Source organism: Equus asinus, chromosome 8, assembly GCF_041296235.1.
Source record: "Equus asinus isolate D_3611 breed Donkey chromosome 8, EquAss-T2T_v2, whole genome shotgun sequence".
Lineage (NCBI taxonomy): Eukaryota > Metazoa > Chordata > Mammalia > Perissodactyla > Equidae > Equus > Equus asinus.
This window is the reverse complement of record NC_091797.1, coordinates 96,928,518-96,952,922: the sequence shown is the minus strand read 5'-3', so window position 1 is coordinate 96,952,922 and position 24,405 is coordinate 96,928,518. Positions and strand designations below refer to the sequence as shown.

Genomic DNA, 24,405 nt, shown 5'->3' with positions numbered 1-24,405 from the left:
ATCTGGCCCAGAGGAGGTGCCAGTAACTGCTGGATATAACTTTCCTCACAGGTGGCTGCTCACACATGTCGGTCAATGTCTGACACCCTCGCACGCTCTGCTCCGCCCCGTGCCCCACCCGCCGATAGAGCCCTGTCTCCCTTCTGTCATTCACTTTCTCTCTGTCCCTATTCCACTGGCTCCAGGACATTTACATGTCCTCTGGTTCAGCCCTGTTCTCTAGGAGCTGAGGGCCCCCACCCATGTGCCACACGCCTGTGTCCCGTGGCTCACCTACAGCTCTGCTCCCCTCAGGCCTGCCCTGCCCCCAGCACTGCAGCCTGGTCTCTGACTTGTGGGCATCTTGGCCCTGCATACCACGTCCTGTGCCCAGCAGCTTGCCCAGCTCCACTGGGAACACAACTCAGTGTCACATTGCTGAGGAGGGCACCGCAGCCAGACAGGGCTCACTCTGAGGGGAGACGGACAGGACTGGCTCCCAGAAGTCAGAGCGTTTCTTTCCAACATGGAGTGATAGAGGCCCAGAATTTAAAGACCTTTTAAAGGAGTCATGTGACTCAGCAGTTGCCAAGCCTTGTGCGTAGCAGAGACCAGGCTGGGAAAGTCCTGGTCTGGCTCTCCATGGGCCAAGTGAGGACCCAATGGGGACGCAGGAGCCCACTCTCCCTCCCCCAGGCAAGGCCCGAGGGCAGGCAAAGGCCCGGAGAGCAGGGAAGGGCTGACGCTTGCCTCCCTGGGGGAAGCTCCTGAGGGAAACAGGGGGGCAGCGAGGAGAACGCAGATTGGGGTCAAGAGAGACAAGTTCCAGTCCCCTTGCTTGCCACAGCAGGCCACAGTCTGTCCCCTGGATGATGAAGCCTGTGACGAGCCAGGCTCTGACCCAAAGCTCCCCTTCCTGTCCTTGCCAGCCTTCTCCAGAGCTTCCCACTGCCCAGACGAGACAGAGCAGACAGAGCAGGCCAGGCCCAGCGTGGAGTTCACGAGGCCTGGTGAGCTGGGGAAACGCAAGCAGCCCTCCTGATACCAAAAGGGGCCCTCCCAGACCCCCGGGCAGGCCGCGCCCCTCCTGCCTGGCTGCCCCGGGCTGCTGCGGAGGGGACGTGTCTTCCCCCTGGTCCCCAGCAGGGCAGCCGTGCCCTCAATCCCCAGGATCTGAAACCTGCACGCGCAGCACTAGAAACGCTGCCCGTCCACACAACTGGAATTGGTTAACTGTCTGCTAGATAAGGGAGGGCTGTAAGTCCTCTGTAAGTCCTGACCTGTCACCACCACAGGCTCCCGAGGGACGCCTGCTCTGGAGCTACTTGGCACACTGCTGACAGCCCGAAGCTTAACAAGGGCTTTAGGCAGAGGGCTCAGGTCACCTGGGGGTCAGAGCAGAAGGGATGCTGCCAGATGTGTTGACACACTCAGGGTCCCGCTGCTGGGAGCAGCACAACACCCCTCCGCCCCAGCCCTGCGCGTGCCAGTCATCAGGTGGGTTCTGATGCCACTGGCATCTGGGGAATAAGGTACTCTGCACTGATGTCATTTCCAGGCCCTTTACCATGTCACCACCTCCCAGGACCTCAGCATCAACTCTGGGAAGTGAGAGACTGGTCTCAGGCCCACTGGCCTTGGCTCCAGGGCAGAGTGGACAGACACACACTGCACCACGAGCAGCCCTCCCACAGGAAGCGGAGACGTGGGCCAGACGCCACCTACCCAGCTCACCAAGACCTCCCACCTGGGCCCGGACCCCATCCGTGAAGCAGGACCACCTAGAGGGTCAGAGGAGGCGCTGGATGCACTGTCTCAGCCAAGATGCCTGAAGCACAGACAGCACAAGACCTCCCCCCGGGGCACAGCGGTTTCCCAGGCCCAGAACCACGTGCCCTGTGGGTGCACAGCCATTCCTTCTCTCTTGCTCAGATTTACAGGAAGCCATAAGAAAGCTGTCTCTTGGGATTTCTGGGAGAACCAGCTGTGACACAAACACACTCATGAGCTCCATTAACTGTCACGTCTTCACAAAAACACCTTCATACTTGCTCCTCATGTAACATTTTAAGCTGCAGTCCCTAAATAATGCCTGCCAAATGTGGACGACAACAGTTTGATGAGCAGAATAAATCCTAACATCCTGTTTTGATGCCGGGATACGCGGCGCCACCCCCACCACACAGCATCCCAACACAGAAAGGGAGCTTTGGGGACAGGGCTGGATATGACAAGCAGTCCTGACACGTCCGTGAGCTCCACACTCAGTCAATGCTCAAGAGTTCTACCCTGGCCAGGCCCACGCTTTGCACTGCAAGGCTACCACCAACAAGAAGGCCACGTCTGTCTCTCGAGGAGTCCCTGTCCCCCGGGCCATCCCCCACACCAGCACAGAGGACACTGGAGCAGAATGTTCTGTCTACACTGCCGCCTTTGCAGGCAGTCTGAATGTGGCTGCATCTTCCATGCCATGCATCCAGGCTCCGGCCAGCATGGGTGCTCACCAACTCGTCTCTGAACAACGGCGAGATGCGACAGTAAAAAGAAGCTGCTGGAGGACTCCCTGACTCAAGCCGGAGAGGGCTAGATGGAGTCGCCCTTGTTTGAGACTGAATGCAAGTTCATTGGATGAAGAAGCCTGGGGTGGGTGACCCTGACAGAGGGACAGTTAGGCCAAGAGTGCAGAGAGAGCACAGAGGGGCATGAGGGCTGCGGAGGGGCTGCTGGCAGCAGAGCATGGCCCAGGCAGTCAGGGTAGGTGGAGGATGGAGGGGACAGATACAGAGCCTCCTCAGCCCCACTCCTACTGTGATGGGGCATGGGGAGCCCAGCAGTGACGCACACGAGGCGGGAGGGGTAAGCCAACCAATGGCCACAGAGCTGGTGGAGGCCACCGACCAGACCGTACTGGGAGGTTCCAGAAAGCCCCAAAGGCATCAACACACAGGGAGAAGTCTCTTCCCCAGAGCAGGTTTGCAGAAGAATGAGGGACGGACTCGTCCATGATCCTACCTGAAGGCGTAGGTCTTCTGATGCCAGCTCAGCTGTCCCCGAATGCTGTATGCAATGGTGGTGACGAACTCCCCGCCCAGCCCCAGCTCTGAGCACAGCTTCAGGGCAAACTTCTCCGGTGAGTTCTCCTTCTCCGACATGTCCCACTCGAACTGGTCCACCAGGGAGATGTTTCCCACGTGGATGTTCAGCTGGAGCCAGAACCAAAGAATACAAGTTAGGACAGTCAGCACTGCCCCCAAGCCAGGGGCCCGGGGAGGTGGGACAGCACGCTCTGGAACTGCCAGGCCGGGCTGGACCCAGCCCATGACCTACCCGCTGAGGACCAGGGCTGCCCTTGCCCTTCTCGCCGAGGTTCCTCATCCCACAGCACAGGGCTGACCCTACAAACTTCCCAGGGTGGCCAAGAAGGGCTCTGGCTCGGGGTCCCCTACAGTCACCTCAAGGGAAGACCCTGAAGTGGCCCCAGGGCACTGAGTCGCACCTCACCCCTATTCCCATCCTCCTTGCTCCCCTCACTGGCCAGCACACTCTTTTCTGCCCTTTATCCCTGCTGGTCTTGGTATTTACCACGCGACTACACAGGTCAGGGAGGGCTCAGCTCCAGGGTCACTCCTTAGACACTGCCCCTGAGCACTCGCCTGAGCCAAAGCCTACCCCCTTCCTCCGTGTCTTTATGGAGTGTGCCCAGCTCTGAAATCATCTTGCTAGGTGTGCTCACAGGTTGACACTCCGCTTTTAAGCCCATAAGGTGCAGGAAAAGCCTGAGGGGAGCAAGGGCCCATGGCCAGCTCCTCCCACCACACTCTCTAGCAGACACCCTGCTGACGTGCAACTTGCAGCTGGAGAGGGTCCAGGCCCTGTGTATACAGCACCCAGACCAAGACAGAACACAGCAGGTACCCCAGGAGCTCCCAACCTACACTTGCCCCGGGACCACCACCCTGACTTCACATCGCCCCGATGAGCTAGCTAGCTGTGCCCACTCTGACACTGGGTATCAATCACTGAGTCGCAGGAAGGACAATTCAGGGTTCAGCTGTGTTCACTGGGCTTTGTGTCCACAGGACTCCTCCCACTGCCATCCAGTCCTCTGTCAGGTGAGCAGGCCACAGTGCAGCTGCCCACTCATGCCACTGTCCCTGGGTGCTCAGCTAGGCTTTTAAGATGAGGCTCAGGGCAGGCAACAACTGCTCAGGGCCCAGCCCACACAGGGCGAAACGCGGGACCCCACCCTGCCTCCATTCCCAAAGCCCTGCGTACCACGTTCCTGTCCTGCAGCCAAGCCCCCAGCCCTTCCCATCTCCACGCTATGCCCACCCTGGCTAACCATGATAGGCATGCGGAATGGACTCGGAAGAGCTGCCCCTTCCCCTAAGAGGCACCAGATGCCCCGTGAACCACGTCCACACGCTGGAACCCGACAGCATGTGAAGCAGCAGGCAGCCCAGAAACACATCCAAGAGGACCAGCTAGCTGGTGTGGCGGCTCACACCCAGCAAGTCCTGCTCAGGGTGCCACACCATCAGTCCTCTCAGCCACCAGGGGGCACCGTGCAGACAGGTTGCCTGTCCCCTGCCAAGTGGTCACTAATGCTTTAATTTATGAAGAAATAGAGATTACACACCTACCAAGGGGAGGCACAGGAGATACAATGGTGGGTAAAACAGACAAAAAGCCGACTTCACGGGTTGACACCCAGTGAGGAGAGAGACACAGACCTAACCAAGGTGTACACGTGGATGCATAGTATATCAGATGGTGCCAAGTGCTGAGGAGGAAAAAGAGGGGAAGGGTAGAGAGGGAAGGGACAGGAGGCCCAGGAAGGGCTCCCAGGGGAGGTGACAGTTTAGGAAGAACTGAATGAGCCTAGAAAGCAGGCCATGTGGCTCCCTCAGGGGAAGGTCCCCAGCAGACTAGGGCCTGAGGCTGTCGTAAGGGCTCTGGTTTCCACAGAAGGGTCTGGAAAGCCTGCAGGGTATTTTGAGCAGAGGAGAGACACTCTGGCTGCCGCTCAGACCCCTGGTGGAGGGAGCTGTCTGGCAGTGGCAGGGCGGGGTGGTGACGGACAGCCAGACTCACAAAGGGTGGGCTCACACAGAAGAGGCAGGGCCAGGAGCCCCAGGCAAGCCTGCGCAGGGCCAGGCTCCCATCTGTGTCTCCAGCCTCGACCTGCTTCACCCTGTGTGCCTTTTCACTCCCCAGAAAGGGCCTGGCTGGCCCTGCAGCATCTGATGGCTCAACCTGCAGCAGCACTGAGCCCCAACCCTGGACCTGAGCGGAGCCGACCCAGGCCACATGCCCTGGGAAAGGTGGCCAGGCCTGGGCTTTGGTCCCAGCATCACTGAGAAGATCTGTAAGTGGCAGCTCTAAGCTAAGCCACTGCTTTGTGAGGAGAGAGCTACACCTCAGATGCCACTGCTCCAAAGATTCCTGTCCTCTGCCATGTCCCAGGAGCGAAAGAACATCCTCACAGAAGTACCCAGCTCTTCTTGAGTCCCAGTTACTCGAAGGAAACCCTAGGTGTGAGCTTCAGTTTCCTCACTTACAAGATGAGACACTACGTCACAGTGCCCACGAGGCCTCTGGCCTGATACACGCAGCACTGTCCGACAGCAGGAGGTCCCTGATCAGCTGTGTCTGACCCCAGCACCGGCAAGCTCTCATGTCACCAAGCCAGGGAGGAAACCCAACCCGGAGACAGTCTCCCAACAGCCCACAGCCAACACCATCCCACAGGTGGGGATTACAGGTGGGTTGGAGGGCCTGAAGGGGCCCCACGGCTGACAGCTATCCAGTCACCAAGAAAGCCTCCGGTCAGGGGAGCAGGAGGCAGCCCCAGGCACATTTTCAACTGCCTGACAGTTTTCTGTATGGCCCACATGCACCGTAGGAGTAATAAAAAAATGGCACGCGGTTCTGAAAAAAATGTCAGGGAAGCCAGCTGGTTAGACTCATGAGGACCCTGCCTGTAGCTGACCCCAGCCATTTGGAACCATGTGGTTGGGTCTGGCTAACACCATAAGGCCACGTCCCCACCACGGTTACAGGACAAAGATGCAGCACAGAGCAGAGTCCTCGGGTCATCCTCAAGAGGCAACAGACTGAGCATGGGGACAGAAGCGAGGCTCCCACTGCTGTGCCTCACACCCCCCCTTTCTCTCCCACGACGTCCCCCTTCTTTCTCAGTCATGCGCTCTTCCTGCTGGTTGGCCATAATGTGAAACTGAAATGGGTTAAGAAAAACAAATTAATATTCCTCTCAAAAGTAATTAACTAGTAAGGAGATTAAATTAGTAATCAAAAACCTCCTGACAAAGAAAAGTCCTGGACCTGACGGCGTCACTAGTGAACTACACCAAACGTTTAAAGAGCTAACACCAGTCTCTACCGAATTCTGCCAAAAAACTGAAGACGAGAGAGTCTTCGTAACTTGCTGCCCTCATACCAAAGCCGGATACTACAAGGAAGGAAAACTATAGATCAATATTCCTTATGAACACTGATGCAAAAATCCTCAACAGAATACTAGCAAACAGAATCCAGCAGCAGACTAAAAGGATTATACGCCACCACCAAGTGGGATCTATTCCCACAATACAAGGATGGTTCAATACAAAGATTGATCAATGTAATACTCATTAACAGAACAAAGGACAAATGCCACATGATTGTCTCAACTGATGCGGAAAAAACATTTGGCAAAATTCAACACTCCTTCATAATAAAAACACTCAACAAACTAGGAATAAAAAGAAATTACTTCAACATAACAAAATCCACATATGAAAAACCCACAGCAAATATCATACTCAGTGGTTAAAGACTGAGAGCTTTCCCTCCAAGATCAGGAACTAGACAAGGATGCCTGCTCTTGCCTCTTCTATTCACTATCATATTGGAATTTATACCCAGACCAATTAGGCAAGAAAAAGAATAAAAGACATCCAAATTGGAAAGGAAGTGAAGTTATCTCTGTTCACAGATGATATGATCTTATATGGAGGAAACCCTTAAAAATTACACCAAAAAACTATTAGAACTAATAAATTCAGCAAAGTAGCAGGACGCAAAGTCAACACACAAATCAGCTGCATTTCTATATGCTAACAATGAACAACCTGAAAAGGAAATTAAGCAAACAATTCAATTTACAATAGCATCAAAAAGAATAAAATACTTAGGAATTAACTTAACCAAGGAGGTGAAACACTTGCACGATGAAAACTACAAAACATTGCTGAAAGAAATTAAAGAAGGCATAAAGAAATGGAAAGACATCCTATGTTCATGTATTAGAAGACTTAAAATGTCAAGACTACGCAAAGCAATCTACATATTTAATGTAATCCCTAGCAAAATTCCAATAATGTTTTTTGCAGAAATAGAAAAAAATCCATCCTAAAATTCGTATGGAATCTAAGGCACCCTGAACAGTCAAACAATCTTGAAAAAGCAGAACATGGGGCCGGCCCCGTGGCCAAGTGTTTAAGTTCGCACGTCCCGCTGCAGCGGCCCAGGGTTTTGCTGGTTGGGGTCCTGGGCACGGACATGGCACCGCTCATCAGGCCACGCTGAGGTGGCATCCCACATGCCACAACTAGAAGGACCCACAACTGAAATATACAACTAGGTACTGGGGGGATTTGGGGAGAAAAAAGCAGGAGGAAAAAAAGGAAAAGATTGGCAACAGTTGCTAGCTCAAGTACCAATCTTTAAAAAAAAAAACAAAAAACACATATTTAAAAAAAAAAAGAAAAGAAAAAGCAGAACAAAGTTGGAAGCCTCACATTTCCTAATTTCAAACTTAGCACAAAGCTACAGTAATCAAAACAGGACTGAGATAAAGACAGTCCAGAGCCCAGAATACAGTGCCCAGAAATAAACCCTCACATATATGGTCCAACAATTTTAGGCAAGGGTGCCAAGACCATTCAATGCGGAGGGGACAGTCTTTTAAACAAATGGTGGTCAGAAAACAGGATATCCACATGCAAAAGAATGAAGTTGGACCTTTACCTCACACTATATACAAAAATTAACTTAAAATAGATCAAAGGCATTAATTTAAAACTCTCAGAGAAAAACACAGGGCAAAAGCTTTATGACACTGGATTTGGCAATCATTTCTTGGATATGACACCAAAGGCAAAGGCAACAAGTGAAAAAATAGACAAACTGGACTTCACCAAAATTAAAAAGTTCTATGCATCAAAGGACACTATCAACAGAATAAAAAGGCAACCCACAGAATGGGAGAATATACTCACAAATCACACATCTGATAAGGGGTTGATATCCAGAAGATATAGAGAACTCGTAAAACTCAAAACAAGAGAACAAAAACCTGATTTAAAAATGGGCAAAGGACTTGAATAGACATTTGTCTAAAGAAGAAATTCAGCAGGGCTGGCCCTGTAGCCTAGTGGTTAAGTTTGGCGTGCTCTGCTTTGGTGGCTCAGGTTTGCGGTTTCGGATCCTGGGTGTGGACCTACACCACTCATCGACAGCCATGCTGTGGTGGTGTCCTACGTGCAAAACAGAGGAAGATTGGCACAGATGTTAGCTCAGGGTGAATCTTCCTCAAGCAAAAAGAGGATGACAGGGCCAGCCTAGTGGCACAGCGGTTAAGTTCACACATTCTGCTTCTAGGCGGCCTGGGGTTCGCCGGTTCGGATCCTGGGTGTGGACATGGCACCACTTGGCACGCCATGCTGTGGTAGGTGTCCCACATATAAAGTAGAGGAAGATGGGCACGGATGTTAGCTCAGGGCCAGGCTTCCTCAGCAAAAAGAGGAGGACTGGCAGTAGTTAGCTCAGGGCTAATCTTCCTTAAAAAAATAAAAAAGAGGACGACAGGCAACAGATGTTAGCTCAGGGCACAACTTTACCAGCAAAAAAAAAAAAAAAAACAAGAAAGAAGAAGAAATACAAATGGCCAATAAACATATGAAAAGATATTCAAGTCACTAATCAACAAGGAATGCAAGTCAAAACCACAATGAGATAACACCACCTCACACAGAGGAGGCTCTGAAGCAGGCAGGCCTAGCCCATATCCCAGCTCCACCACTTCTAAGCTGGGGAGTCTGGGGCAGGTGACCTCACCTCTCCATGTGCCCACCTCTTCACCTGTAACACAGCTGGGAAGGTAGCACCTTCCCCCAGGACTACAGCAGGTTACTGAGACAGTGCGGGGTGTGTTGGGCTCAGCCCAGCTCATGGGAAGAGTGTGGCAGTGTGCTCATCTTACTGCGGGCCTCCCTGCTCTGCCTATTGGCTGGACTTATCTCCTCTGTACCACCCAGGCTCAGCTCATGCCTGGCAGTGACCCGGTAGCACCCCCTGAATGCACCCAGAATGTGATACCTTACTCAGAGAAGTCAGCCCACACCCTGTCTGGGGTGAGCAGAGCCATGTGTTGCCTTGAAGGACGGCTTTGCAAAAGCCCCATCCTGCAACACAAACCCTAAAGACAGATTTCTGCCAAGGCCTCAGTGTACCCCAGTACGCTGTGACCTGCGCCCCCCCCGCCCCCGGGCCAGGACAAGGAAGGCCCCAGCATAGGGCAAGGAGCAGCCTACCTTGATGATGACACGCTGGTCTGACTGGTCCTCCAGGATGCTGTCTGTCGGGTAGGACTCGATCTGCTGCCTGATGGCAGAGGCGATGGCTGGCACGAATGTTAGTGGGTTCAAATCCAGGTCATCACAGAGGATTTCTGAAAACATCTCAGGGGTCATCAACTTCTCTGAAATCAGGAGAGAGGGCAGGGATTGCTGACTCATTACAGGGCCTAATCTCACCATAGTCAGGCCTTGCCTCCCCCCACCCCTTCCCCTCTGCCAAACCTCCCGGACAAAGATGAGGATGAAGATGAGGATGGCAGGAGAACTAAGGGTGGCCCTCCCTGGACATGGATGGGAGAGGAAGCACAGGATGGGCATCCTCATTCTGGTCCTCATTCCACACACACCTCCTCCTCCTCCACACTTGCCAACACCTTGATCTCAGACTTCTAGCCTCCAAAACTGGCAGGAAATAAATTTCTGTGGTTTAAGCCAATGCATCTGCAGTACTTTGTTAGAGCAGCCCTGGCAACTAACACAGGTTCCTCCCGGATAAGCCACTTTGAGGTCAGTGTCCTAGCAGAGGATAGAACAGATGCATGTCCATCCACCACTTCCTCACCTCACTTTCCTTAGTACAGAAATCCCTCCAAGATAATATTAGCCTGCTTGTGGCTTTTTATGGACTTGCCCTCAGATTCTGACTCTGTGGGCATGCACTCAAGATGGTGACAAGTTTGAAGGTGTGTACGAATCCGGGATCCTGGAAAGGTAACTGCACCAGGCATGAGCTTGCAGGGACCGTCTGCAACTGGCCAGATTACAACAAGATCCTATGTGGTCAAACGTTTTCTCCTCCTTCTGCCCTGTTCTTACAACCCAAAATTTAATACGACCACATGACACACTGGGATTAGCCACAGATAAGAGGAAGCCAAGAATGAATTCCCTCACAAGCACATGGTGTGATTCTGGCATCGAGAATCAGGTCTGCTGGGGACCAGCCCAGTGGCACATGGTTATGTTCACACATTCCACTTCAGCGGCCCAGGGTTCGCCAGTTTGGATCCTGGGTATGGATCTATGCACCACTTGTCAAGCCATGCTGTGACAGGGGTCCCACATATAAAACAGAGGAAGATGGGCACGGCTGTTAGCTCAGGGCCAGTCTTCCTCAGCAAAAAGAGGAGGATTGGTGGCAGACGTTAGCTCAGGGTTAATCTTCCTCAAAAAAACAACCAGGTCTGCTCAACAGACAACCGACCCCACCATTTCCTCAGTAGCCCAGAAGGAAGGCCAGAGAGCAGCCATACAGCCATGCTAACAGCACCATCAGGACAGACCCCAACACTCAGCCAGCCCATGATCAGTAACTCATAAAGCACAAAGCTAAAGTGTTCAGGCTAAGCACTCTATGAGTATGTTATTCAGAGCATTTTTAAAAATTAACCTTTTTAGTTTGAGATAATTGTAGATTAACATGCAGCTTGGTTACTGTAACCGTACAGCAGGCTTGAGATGGGGGAGACTGATTCCTCCCACTTTCTTCTTCTTTTTCAACATTGCTTTAGCTATTCTAGTTCCTTTGCCTTTCCATATCAATTTTAGAATAATTTTGTCTATATCTACAAAAAATCTTGCTGGGATTTTTCACAGCAATGGCATTAAACTTGCATATCAATTTAGGGTGAACTGGTATCTTGAATATTCTACTCCATGAACATGGTATGTCCGTCCATTTATTTAGATCTTCTTTAATCACTTTCATCAGTGTTTTGCAGTTTTGCCATACGAGCCTTGTTTGATTTACAAGTACATGTTTGATTTACACCTACGTATTTCTTTTTTGTTGAGTCACTAAAAATGGTAATATATTTTTAATTTCAGTGTCCACGTGTTCACTAATTGTATACAGAAATATAACTGATTTTTGCATGTTCATCTTGTTATCCCATGACCTTGCTGAACTCGGTTAATACTAGAAGTTTCTTTTTTGTTGTTGTTGATCTCTTGAGATTTTCTATGTAGACAATCAGATCATCTACAGAGACAGTTTTATTTCGTCCTTTCTGACCCATATGTCTTTTATTTCATTTTCTTGCCTTATTGCACTGGCTAGTACTCTCAGCACTATCCTGAATAAGAGTAGTGAGAGCAGACATCCTGGCCTTGTCCCCGACCTTAGGGAGAAAGCGTTTGGCCTTTCACCATTAAATATAATGCTAGCTATAGGATATTTTATAGATGTTCTCTATCAAGTTGAAGAAGTTTCCCTCTATTCTATTCCCATTTTTCTGAGAGTTTTTATCAAGAACGAGTGTTGAATTTTGTTAAATGCTGTTTCTGCACCAATTGCCACGGTCAGGCGATTTTTCTTCTTTAGTCTGTTAATATGGTGGATTACACTGACTGATTTTCAAATACTGAACCAGCCTTGCATTCCTGGAATAAACCCCACTTAGATCATGGTGTATAATTCTTTTATAGATGGCTGAATTCTGTTTTTGTTAAGGATTTATGCTTCTACGATCATTAGGGATACTGGTCTCTAGTTTGCTTCCTTTGTATTTGCTTTGGCATTAGGTAATACTAGCTTTATAAAATAAATCGGCAGTGTGTTCTCTTCTATTTTCTGGAAGAGACTGCATAGAATTGGCGTTAATTCTTCTTCAAATGGTTAGCAGAATTCTCCCAATATCCACCTGGGCCTGGAGATTTCCTTTTTGGGAGGTTTTAAATTATGAATCCAATGTCCTTTAATAGTTATAGGGCAATTCAAACTATCTATTTGATACTGGGTGAGTTGTGGTAGCTTGAGTTTTGCAAGGAATTGATCCATTTTGCCTGACTTGTCAAATTTATGTGTGTAGAGTTGTTCGTAGTACTCTCTTCCTTTTGAAATCTGCAGGGTCTGTGATGATAAGCCCCTATTTCATTTCTGAATTTGGTAATTTGTATTTCTCTCTTTTGCTGTCAGTCTTTCTAGAGGTTTGTCGATTTTACTGATTTTTTCCAAAGTACCAGCTATTTCATTAATTTTCTCTATTACTTTCTGTTTTCAGTCTCACTGATTTCTGTTCTTTATTATGTCTTGTCCTCTGCTTGCTTTGGTTTCATTTTGCTCTTCTTTTTCTTGGTTTTTGAGGTGGGAGCTTAGAGTATTGATCCAAGACTTCCCCTCTTTTCCAATATATGCATTGGTGCTATAAATTACCCTGTCTGCACCACTTTAGCTGTATCCTACAAGTTTTGACATGCTGTATTTTCATCCAGATCCATGTGTATTACTTTAATTTCACTTTAGATTTCCTCTTTGAACTATGGTTTAGAAGTATGTTGTTTAGTTTACAACTATTTGAGTCCATTTTGGTTGAAGAACACACACTCTACGATTTCAATTCTTTTAAATTTGCTGAGGTTTGTTTTATAAGCTATGATATGTTTATATGGTATTTGTTCCAGAGGGACTTAAAAAGAATGTGCATTCTCCTGAGTTGGGTGGAGTGTTCTATAAATGCCAATCAGATTCCACTGGTTGATGGTGTTGCTGGGTTCTTATATCATCTTGCTGATTTTCTGTCTAGCTGTTCTATCAGTTGTTGAGAGGGATGGTGAAGTCTCCAACATAACTGTAGATTTGACTATTTCTCCCTTTAGTTCTATCAATTTTGTTTCACGTATTTTCCAGCTGTGTTGTTTCGTGCACATACATTTAGGATTGCTATGTCTTCTTGGTGGATCGACTCTTTTATCATTATTTTATGCCCTCTCTATCTCTGGTAATTTTCTTTATTCTTAAGTCTGTTTATCTGATACTAATATTGCCACTCCTGCTTTCCTTTGATTAATATTTGCATAATACATCTTTTTCTATATTTTTATTTTCAACCTACCTATATCATCATACTTGAAATGAGTTTCTTGTAGATAACACATTATTGGATCATTTTTTAAATCTACTCTGCCAACCTCTGTTTTCTAACTGGCAATTACTGACATCAGGGCCAAGTCTGCCATTTTATTTTTGTTTTCTATTTTCGTTTTCCTGCCTTACTGTGGGCTACTTGAACATTTTTTGGGATTCCATTTTGATTTATCTACAGTATTTCTGAGCACATCTCTTTGCATAGCATTTTTAAGTGTTCCTCTGCCTATTATGTTATATATATATATATAACTTATCAGTCTACTGGTTCCTTCACTTTACCAATTCAAGTGAAGTACAGAAACATTACCTCTCTGTACGTCCCTTCATCCTCCTCCATTTATAGTATAAGTGTCTTAAACATTTCCTCTACATACATTTAGAACCACATTAGACAATGTCATAATTTTGGCTTCAACTGTCAAACATAATTTAGAAAACTTGGGAAGGAAAGTCATTGTTTTTACCTCTATGTTTGCTTATCATCTTCTTCCTTCTTGGTGTTCCAAAGTTTCTTCTTTTATCATTTCCTTCTTTTAGCCATTCTTTTATGTTAAGTGTACAAGTGACAGTTTGCCTTCATCTGAGAAAGAGAGCCCCTTCATTCCTGAAGGGTATTTTCACTGGGTGAAGGACTCTGAATTGTCAGTTCTTTTCTTTCAGTGCTTGAAAAACACTATGCCACTTCCTCAGGCCTTCACGGTTTCCGATGAGAAACCGGGTGTCACTCTAGTCTTTCCCTGTAGATAAGGTGTCATTTTTCTCTGGCTGCTCTCAACATTTTTCCTGTATGTTTAGTTCTCAGAAGTTAAATTATGATGTGTCTTGGCACGGATTTCTTTGGGTTTATCCTGTTGAGGTTCGCTCATCTTCTTGAATCTGTTATGTGGGTTTTTTTAAGCATCCAAAGTGATCAGATGGAAACCAACCTCTACAGGCTGCTTGCTGTAGCCATGCCCTGTGGTGCAGACCCTGAGGGCCCCGATCACTCCTTTACCGTGTGCAGGAGCAGATTCCATACGTTTTCCTGAGGCAGTTCATGGCACTGCCCTGGGATCCTCTCCTCCCTCTTCGGGGCCAAGGTGGTGTCTATGTAGGCAGGTGTTCTGCTTTGGCAGCTCATCCTCTCTGGAGGACTTCAACACTCCCCCAGGAGGCTGACTACTGAGGCAGATGATGCCATACTTCACCAGCAACTCTGATAAGCTCCCTTTCACGTCCTTCTCAAAGGACATAACCTCGAACTCAGGATTAAATGATGCCTACCAAAAGCTTGTCGCAGCCAAATCCTGGTTACGAAGGACGCCCTGAAGGACATACAGCTCGTTCATGCTGCTCAACTGGTGCTGCTTCACATTTTTAATCCTTCTGTGATAAAGACTCTCATGTCCACCTTTAAGGTTACTTTCAAAGTAAACGAGACACAACTAAAAAGAAAGCCAGCAAATCAACAGCAATTTTGAATGTGCTCTTTCAACTACCATGGCAGGGGTGTGGCCTCCTATCCACCAGTTAAGCATTATAGCTCTTAGACACCCTAAATGCCATGCTGGGCTAAAGAAGGGTTTGCAGAACAACACTATTTTGGTTCTCCAAGTGTTTGTACTAAATTCCATTTAGTGGGATACGGTATGTTACATGAGGACTCCTGAGGAAGAACCTGGAGAAACTCACAGTGGAGTTCACGAACGGACGCTGGTCTTCATTACATTATACTGTGTCCTCTTCATGACAGCCACAGGAAACGGTTCTCTCAGATTTAAATACTACGTGCAATTCTGCTTCTTCTGAGCCACCAGCGGCTGCTAATCTTGACCACACTGAGAACTGCTTATCATGTCTCTCTCTGCCTGGTTCTGAAGGGCTGACAGCCATGCCCATCTCCTAGCAAGGTACACCTACTGAATTGTGAGCGTGGACCAGAGCACTGGCTTCATTTTATGTCTCCTAGTTTCATTTTCCCTTGTATCCAGTTATTCCTAACCACTCCTTCTTCCTTTGCTTTACTCTTTTATACTGAGCGTCCCTCCATAAGCTGCCTTACATCCCTTCTGAAACAGGGTGGGGGTATAAACAAACAGTAGGAGCTTTCCACATGTCGTTGAAACAAAGGAACAAGACAATACATGTACAGATGCAATCTGAACCTAAGTTCCTATGTTGGGCCAGCTTCTAAGCTAAGTGCTATAAGAAAAGCAGCAATTAAAAACAAGGACCCTGGGGCCAGCTCAGTGGCGCAGTGGTTAAGTGCGCACGTTCTGCTTCTCAGCAGCCCAGGGTTCACTGGTTCAGATCTCGGGTGCGGACATGGCACTGCTTGGCAAGCCATGCCCCCACTGGCCCATTGTTCCGTCTCTAGGGACCCTGGTTAGAGGAAGATGGGCATGGATGTTAGCTCAGGGCCAGTCTTCCTCAGCAAAAAGAGGAGGACTGGCAGCAGATGCAAGCTCAGGGCTAATCTTCCTCAAAAAAAAAAAAAAAAAAAAGACAAGGACCCTGACCTCAAGTGGTTGCAATGAAGAGAGAGAGATGAATTAACAAATAACTATAACGCAGGCCAGCTGGGATAAGCAAGGAACAGTGTAAAAGATGATGCACAGCACTGGTGATGGCCTGGCTTCTGTGAGCTGTCCTGGCCCTGTGCCAGGGTGTCACCAGTGCACTGCACCTGCTCGAGGCAACCATGTCTCAACAACCACATGCATTCCTCCCTGAGGAAATCCCCTCTGGGAGAAAAACTTTTGTAAGCAAATATGTTCTCTGCCATGGAAACGTCTAACAGCAGGATGGAGTTTTAGCAAACTAGGGCACCACAACTCAACAGAAAATTCTGCACCAATTATGAAACCAAAGAAACCAGAAAGATACCTATAAGTGAAGAAAAATAAAATTATATTTGTGCTATAATTACAACTATTTTAAACATGTTTGCATGCAGAAGCGACTTGAAGGGACAATGCAAAACTGAAACTATTATTAGGATGGTGAGATTCTGGTGATTCTAAACTTTTATTCATTCGAAAATGACATTCACTGTTTTTTTGGTCTGAATACAAATAATGTTTGCTGTGAAAAGTCTGAAAGATGCAGGAAAAAAACAAGAAAGAAACAAATCCACATGTAACCCTCCTTCGCAGATGGGATGAGGACCAAAGGCTCTGGTGGACAGCTCCTCCTGCCCTGTCTCTTCCACATCTGCAGAGTCACGCTGGGACTCTGGGAGTTGGGCAAGAGCGGGCATCTGACCCAAGACTTAAAAAAGAGCGAGGACGGGAGGGGAAAAACGGAGAGCGCGTGGGAAGGCCTCCCGGCCAAGGGGATGACAGAGGCGAGCGTGCACACGCAGCATTGTGAACTAGCAGGGAAGATGGATGGGGCTGAAGGGGAGGTCAGGATGAACTGAGGGCCAGGATGAACTGGTCTGAGCAGCATTGAGGTCATCATCGAGCTCTGTGGACCAGCAGCCCACATGCTAGGCCTGAGCCACCCACACTCACCAGGGGAGAAAGGAGCCCAAGGCTCATGTACCCAACCCACAGGAAACAGTGGCAGAAGCAGGATCTGAACCCAGAGTCCACACCCTCCAATCTTTGTCACAATACTCTGAATGTTGTATTCAGAGTCCAGGATCCACCTGATGGGAAAGGGAACTATTCGCCCAACAGCCAGGTCTGGGCCATGCAGAGCCCGACCGCCCACATACCATTCATGTTCCAGGTAAAGGCGTCCCGCAGCTTCTGCCCATCGATCTCCATGTCCAGTCGGATGGGGACCAGCACCTCAGGCTGGGACGCATTCTCGTGGATCACAGCTGGGTCGTGGTCATCAAAGCTGGAAGTGAAGTGTAGCACAGTCACCAAGGGGTGCCTTGGGTCCCCATGCTGAGGGCCTCCCTCTCTGCTGGCCAGAGGGGGAAAGCCCACTTCTCATTGGGACTTGTCAACTAAGTGCAGAGTCAGCAGAGACAAGGCCAGCAGGAGTCTCAGGACCACAGGGCTAGAGGCCATGCTTCATGGACACACAGGGAAGGGAGAGGGAGCAGCTGACTCGGGTAGCAGGACAAGACCTATATGGACTCCGAAGGAGGGGAGATTTAATCCCCCAAGTGGGCAGGACTTCCATGGAAAGCTGTGGGGAGGAAAGACCTGAGCAAGACCGAGGGGCAGGAGCACTGAGAAGCTGCTGAGGTGGCAGCAACCAGCGCCCTGAAGGGGGAGTGCAGACTCGATGGGGGCAGCGCAGGGGCACTGGGAAGCCACGGGGTACCCAGGAGCCGACAGTTCTCCATCTCAGGCTCCAGAATCCAGCTTCTACCCTGAGGGAGCCCCGGGAGGATGAGCAAGGGCTTTATGTTGTCACATCTGTATCTTAGGAAGACAAAGAGGGAAGAGACGGGGCACAAGGGGATGTGGAGGCCAGAGAAACCTAAGGGTGTCTGCAGGATACAGAGAGGGCTGTGAACTGCTCCCACAGAGCTTGGCGAACAGAGAGCAAACATACCACGTGACAGACAGGCACACCAGGGAAAGGGGCAGGAGTGGCAGCCCCGAGAAAGTGACATTCAAACAGAGATAGGAAGGAAGAAAAAGGTGGGAGAGGAGGAGGAAGAAGGGAAAGAAGGGAGAAGGAGGGAAGACAGGGTGAGGCAAGCAGATACTGGCAAGCAGGGAGCTTTCAGCAGAGGAAACTGCAAGGGCAGAAGCTTCTGGGCAGCTTTAAATGTAGTAAGGGCGCCAATATGCCTGAGGTAGAGTGAGTGAGGCATAAGGCGGTGGGAGAGGCAGCCAGGAAGCGGGGACACCGCCAGGACGCCGGCCCCCGATGTCTGTGACAGGGCGTCAGGAGGACCTGCGTGCAGGAGTGGCTCAGTCGCCCTGGGTGAAAGGGCCCAGGCCTGACAAGGAGCCAGCCAAAGGTGCTCCAATTCCCGACACTCGGAAGGCTGAGCAGGTAGGACCTGCAGAGATCCACTTCACGGCGTGAGGAGGAGTAAGAGTTCCAGGGTTCGGGCCTGAGCAAGGGAAGGAGGGGATAACTGCACCTCGGGATGGAGAAGTGCGCAGGCAGCGTGTGACAGAGACCTGAGGATGGTGTCTAAGGGCGAGGCCGGGCTGTAGAGATGAAGGTGGGGGTGGGAGCTGGAAAAATGTTCCCCAAAAGCTATCTTTGTCCTAATCCCTGGAACAGGTGAGCATGAATCACCTTATATGGCAACAAAAAGGGGGAGGGGACTTAGCAGATGTGATTAAGTAAGGATCTTGAGAGGAGGTGGTTAGGTGAGCCAGCCCTGAATTTCACAAGTGTACTCCTAAGAGAGAGACGGAGGGAGATTTCACAGACAGATGAGGAGCTGTGTGACCAGGAGGCAGAGGTTGGGGATGCAGCCGCAAGCCAAGGAATGCTGGCGGCCTGCTGGCTGGAAGAGGCAGGACTGGATGCTCCCCAAGAGCCTCCAAAGGGACTGTGGCCCAGCCAGCACCTTGATTTTGGCGCAATGAAACTCCTGGCCTCCAGAACTGTGAGAGAATACATGTGTTGTTTAAAATCACCCAGTTGGTGGTGATTTGTTGTGGCAGCCACAGGGAACTAATGCAGCAGGAGTCACAGCAGGATGGCATCTGGAACCGCAAGAAGAGGTCCAAGGACTGCGCCTCCAGGAACACTACTTGTGGTGCCGGGGAAAGGAGGGGAGAGCAGCGAGATGGAAGCAGGCAGAGCCGGGGCTGGGGTGAGCCGGAGACTGGTCGCACTGGAAGCCCAAGTCAAATCGCTTCAAGGGGGGGCAGCGTAGCATCTTGGGGCACAGAGGCAGAGTGTCTTTCCTGGGAGGAGGAGACTAAACCGTGTTTGAGGACTGGGGCGGAATGGTGTGCTCACCAGAGAGGGAAGGTTCTCTTCTTGTCCCGGCCCATGCGGTTCCTGTTGATAGTCGTGGAGCAGGGCACAGCGTCCAGATGGTGGGAGCTGTTGGGCAGGGTTGGCACCCACTGGCTGTTCCTCTTGGCTTTCTGTTCCCTAGGGAGAAATGGGAAATCCCTCCGCTGGGTCTCTGAGCCTGATACAGCCCGCCAGGCATCAAGTCGTGGTCAGTGGATGCCCAATGCGCCCCTGCTGGGCTCCAGACCCCGATGGGGACCTCTGTGCACCCCAGACTCTGCAAGTCTATTCCCTCGGCTCCCACGGCACCCACTTGGAGACACCTGGGGAGGGGAAGGATGCCCAGACACGGCAAAGCAGTCCCCAGCCAAGTGCACGAGCCACAAGGCAACACACGTCATGCTAGGCAGGACTCCACAGAAGCCCTGTTCCTTCTGTAAGGAGGGGGCACGAGGAGGCTTCCCAGAGGAGCGGACCCTGGACTGGAACCTCAAGCACTGAGGCGGGTTCACTGCGGGGGATGGAGGGGCGGAGGGCAGCTCAGGAGGAGCACAGACGGCAGCAGGGAAGAGGCAGCAGGGTGCAGGCTCGGCAGGGGCTGGGACTGGAGACACAGAGAGAGTCCGATTCCAGGGGCTGGTGCTGAGGAACCGGCTGTACTCAGCAGGGGCTGAGTGCCCCCGGGGCTGAAGCAGGGAGAGATACGATCAGACTGTTCTTTTAGACGTGCGGGCCTGAGAGGGACTAGGCAGCGCTTCTGGCCTCCAGGCTTCCAGACCAGGAGAGTGAGAAGATAGGTTAGCAAAAACTTTCAGAAAGTGGCACTCAAAGTAATTCAAATAGCCCATGTCCATAAAGGGCTCATTCTTCTCTCCAAATTACAGGTTGCTTTTACCACGAGGAATATATCAAAAGCTACTTTAAACTGAGGCTCCGGGGCCGGGTTTGACAGATGAGAGTGCTCGGGTTCCCACAATGCTCTGCGCGCCCCTTTACCATCCCAGAGCTGCCTTCTGGAGTGAGGCTGTGAGCGAGGTGAGGGCACCAACCATGTGTAAGTCACCTTTACACCCAACACCGGCACCGCATCTCCTGCATTCAGCAACTGCAGGCTGCAGTTCAGAGGATGTGACAACTGCTGGGCTTTCTGCTGCTACACAATACCTTCCCAGGGGCCCTTGCCCTTCCCATGGAGTGGGGGGGCGGGGGGGGGGGGCCAGGCAGAGGCGTGGCCACGACCTGCCTGGCCCTTTCACTCTTTTGTCTTCTAGCGCTTGGGCCACTTTCCCTGAGGCTCAGGGCCAGGGGCAGCCCTTGACTGAGGGTGGGGGCAAGGAGGGATTCACAAGACCAGATGTGGCCAGGACTCTATCAAGATAGTGGCCCATACCCAGGTCTGGCTCTGACCTTATGACCAGCCTTTACCTTATAGCAGAGATAGAGAAAAACAGGGCTGTGGAACTCATCTGGGCAGGGCTAAGAGAGCTGGGGCAGCAAGATGGGGGTCGCCACCACAGCCTATCTGGCCAGTGGTTTCTACTCCTGGTCACACAGACTCACTCAAAGCATAAAATTTTAAGTAGTAAATTCCTGTGCACTGCCCAGATCAAGTGGCTCCCAGCGCTGGGGCGGGGCCAGGAACAGAGATTCTTTACAACTCCCATGGGCGAGGCCAGGAGCAGCTGGGCCTGCATTTGGGAACCACAGGTCGAGACCACCACCTCTTTCTGATTGGAATGCCTCCTAGAGGCTGCACTAAGGAGCCTCCCTTTCCCCAAAAATCCTGTCCTATGTTAGCAGCGACCTTGCTCATTTCCAGGCCTGCGCTGCTCTGCCGAGACCTCCTGTCTGGTAGCTTTCTTAAGTGGACAATGCAAGTTTGTCACAGACACCTTGAGCATGATGACACAGCCATACACAGAATCCAAGAATCTGATTCAACCTTCCAAGGAGTTAAACTTTCCTTCCACAGCAAGGAGGTCTGCCGGAGAGCCCCGAGGGGACATCCAGCCTCCGCTGACCTGCCCAATGACAGGGAGGGGAGGTGCCAGTCCTCCTATGAGGCTAACTGGGCAGTGGAAGGTGCTTCCTCAGTGTGGAGCCCACCAAAATGGCTTCCTTCAAACCTCCACCCTCCACCCCTAGAGTTCTGACCTCTGGGTAACAGGCTCCCACTCCCTCAGCTGTTCCTCATATGACACAATCATCAAGAAAGTGTTTACTGCCCCAGAAGAGGTTCTTGGCTGGTGTGTGCAGACTTGAAAGTCCCATCCATATGTACACAATTTCCTTCTGTGACTTCCCTGGTGAAGTCTAGCCATCCTTCTATTCTTACCACATCCCTCAGGGAGAAGGAAATCTGCAGAGCACACATCTGTAACACTGGCCAGGTTGGATGGGTGCCACCTTTTTCTGGGGGGCAATTCTAAAAACAACATCTGGAAAGAAACGATTTTCCATAACCACATCACTCTGAACAATAACCCTCTTTTTTTCCTCCTTAGTGCTCCCAGGGTTTGTGCATATAAACGTATATTTTCTTCAGAGCTGAAAGCATAACGGGGGTATGCTGCACATCGCACTCATATGAACCGTGTTTCGGGTTGCTGAGAGTCCACTTAACTATGCCGTATGGGGGGACCGCCTGGTCTATTCAAGCGGCTGCGTCTTCACTCACTCAGTCTTTCCCTAAGGCCGGACACACTCAAGTGGCTCCATATTTCCCATTATTATTCACAAAGCTATCAAGAGCATCTCTGTACATATAACATTTCTTGTTATTGTTCTTTTAAATTATTTTTCTGGGACAAATTCCCAGGGGTGAAATTAATGGCCCAGAGAACAAAAAAAAATATTTGAGCTCATACTGCTCTACAAAAAGACCCTGCCCATGGAGTGTGCGTGAGCGTGCCAGCTTTGTTGCTCCTTGCTCAATTCTCTATGACGTTAATTATTTATTTTTTTACTTTGAATTTTTCAAATCACTCATAAGGACAAACATTATTCCCTGTAGTGTGTTCACTCCTTGTACTTTCAGTGTGGACCACCCACCCTTTACTCATCTATTTATTGGAGTATCCAAATTTTTCTTATAAATCTGAATGAACAGACTCTTTCTACGACACAGCAACTTCGCAATTACTTACCTATTTAATTATTGTAATTAAATTAATTACTGTAATTAAATTTAATTACTGTAAATACTCTTTTAAAGGTTCTAGGTTTATACATTCAAATCTATTGTTTGTTTCTCTTCTGAGCTTATCTGGGCCACTAATTTTTCTGACACATTAGTCCCACTTTCAAAACATTCCTAACAACTCTCCACAAGCCAGGACCTGGCTTATGTTTCTTAGAAATTCCAAAGATACACAAGAAACTCAGGAAGCTGGCTAAGATGATTTGTAAGCACAGTGGGTAAAGTGTTTTAAAGTACTTCGGTTCAACTTTTCCCCAACCAGACCTGGAGTATGAGGAAAATACCTGTGGGTGCCCCAGAGCTCACCCTGGCCCTGTGTTACCTGAGGTAGGTGGGGGGCTCCGTGCTGATGGACACTGCCTTGTACTTCTCATCGTTGCCATCCAGAATCTCTTCCACCTCTGAGGCTTTTAACAGAGTCACGCTGGTGGCCAGGGTCGTGTACCCATGATCTGTAAGCAGAGATGCTGCTGCGGTCACCCTGCTGGTGGGGCAGCGGGCAGCAGCAGCCAGTAGATGCAGCACATCGAGGTCCTCACATGCTGAGGTGGGAAAGCAGGTGTCAACCTCACTACAGCTCAATGCTGGCCTCTTCCAACAGGGCAATCTGGACTGAGCGCTTGGTTTAAAGGTCCTACTGGGGAAACACACTCTGAGGATTTCCTTGGACAAATCTGTCCCGGGAGCACGGGCTCCGGGCACAGAGCAAGTGCACAGGGCAGCAGCAGCTACAGCGCAGCACAGCCAATAGGGCCTCTCAGGAGAGCAGGAAGGCTCTGGAGTAACACCCCCGTGGGAAGAGGTCTGACACCACTGCAATCCATGACATGAAGCAAAGTGGAGAGATGGAATGAAAGATGGCAACTACTTGTCTTTTAAAACAAGAGCCCAGAGAGTTGGAAAAAGCTGCTTCACACGGAACATGAACTCCTGGCTCTGCGCCAGGCGACACTTGCTGTCTGGGAAGCAGGACAGATTCTGGGCAACTCGACCCACAGCTCTTCTAGGGAACCTCGGGCAAGAGCTGCTACCTGTCTGCAGGTCCAGCCTGGCTTCTCCTGGAGAAACAAATCAGTTAGGGGGAAGGTGGCTCCACAGCGTGAGGCAGGAGCGTCACCGAGAGTTCACTGGCGGCTTGCAGAGGGGAAAGCGAAGCTGGAACTCAATGCGTTAGTGACTAGCGCTCCACTGGGGTGGAGGGAAGACAAAAAGGAGACTCTTTAAGCAAGTGAGTGGAAATGTTACAGCAGCAGATAAAAAAGAAGCTCTGGCTCCTGCATTAAAAGAACACTACTGTGCCCACAGTGGACAATTCCATAGCAGCACCTACAGACACCACCAGACAGGACAGACTGCAAAGCACACACACGCACACGCGCACAGGGCTTCAGGGTGGGTCTCACCCAGGCCCGGGCAGCTGTCTACAAGGCACCATTGCAAGTGGGAAGCAGTTTCGCCACCTGCCAAACATTGCGCTGTGTCCAAAGCCAAAGGTACCGGGAAACCCTCCCAATGGAGCCTCAGTGTCCGAAGAGCATCCTGCACCCTGCACAGAGCTGCCACACTGGAGCACACGAGCTTCTCCAGCGTCGGCGGCTCCCCGACGAGCCCCAGGGACACCGCAGGCACGATGAGCAGCCACATGCACATGAGCTCGAGCACACTGGCTGCCAGAATGAACAGGATGGAGGTGCTCAGGGAAGCAAAGCGGTGAAAGCCCCAGAGGGGAGTGGGAGCTGGGGCCACCACCCGCCGCTCGGGCTACATGGAGGGTGACTACGGCGACACGCCCGCGGCAGATGGCAGAGCATCACAGCATTCCTAAAACGTTTTGAGACCAACAT

The 24,405-nt window shown here is 50.3% G+C and overlaps 1 protein-coding gene across 2 annotated transcripts in view; it reads right to left on the bottom strand.

The window, feature by feature from the left end:
- The window catches only part of SMARCB1 (SWI/SNF related BAF chromatin remodeling complex subunit B1), a 32,905-nt gene that overhangs the window by 4,687 nt on the left and 3,813 nt on the right, over positions 1 to 24,405 (bottom strand). For both annotated transcript variants that reach the window (XM_014850555.3, XM_014850556.3), the window contains exons 3-7: positions 22,884 to 23,013; positions 19,363 to 19,500; positions 17,189 to 17,316; positions 9,576 to 9,742; positions 2,992 to 3,182 (exon numbers count right to left, since the gene is read on the bottom strand). In XM_014850555.3, the coding sequence (XP_014706041.1) occupies positions 2,992 to 3,182; positions 9,576 to 9,742; positions 17,189 to 17,316; positions 19,363 to 19,500; positions 22,884 to 23,013 (754 nt within the window). The remainder of the gene's footprint in view (positions 1 to 2,991; positions 3,183 to 9,575; positions 9,743 to 17,188; positions 17,317 to 19,362; positions 19,501 to 22,883; positions 23,014 to 24,405) is intronic.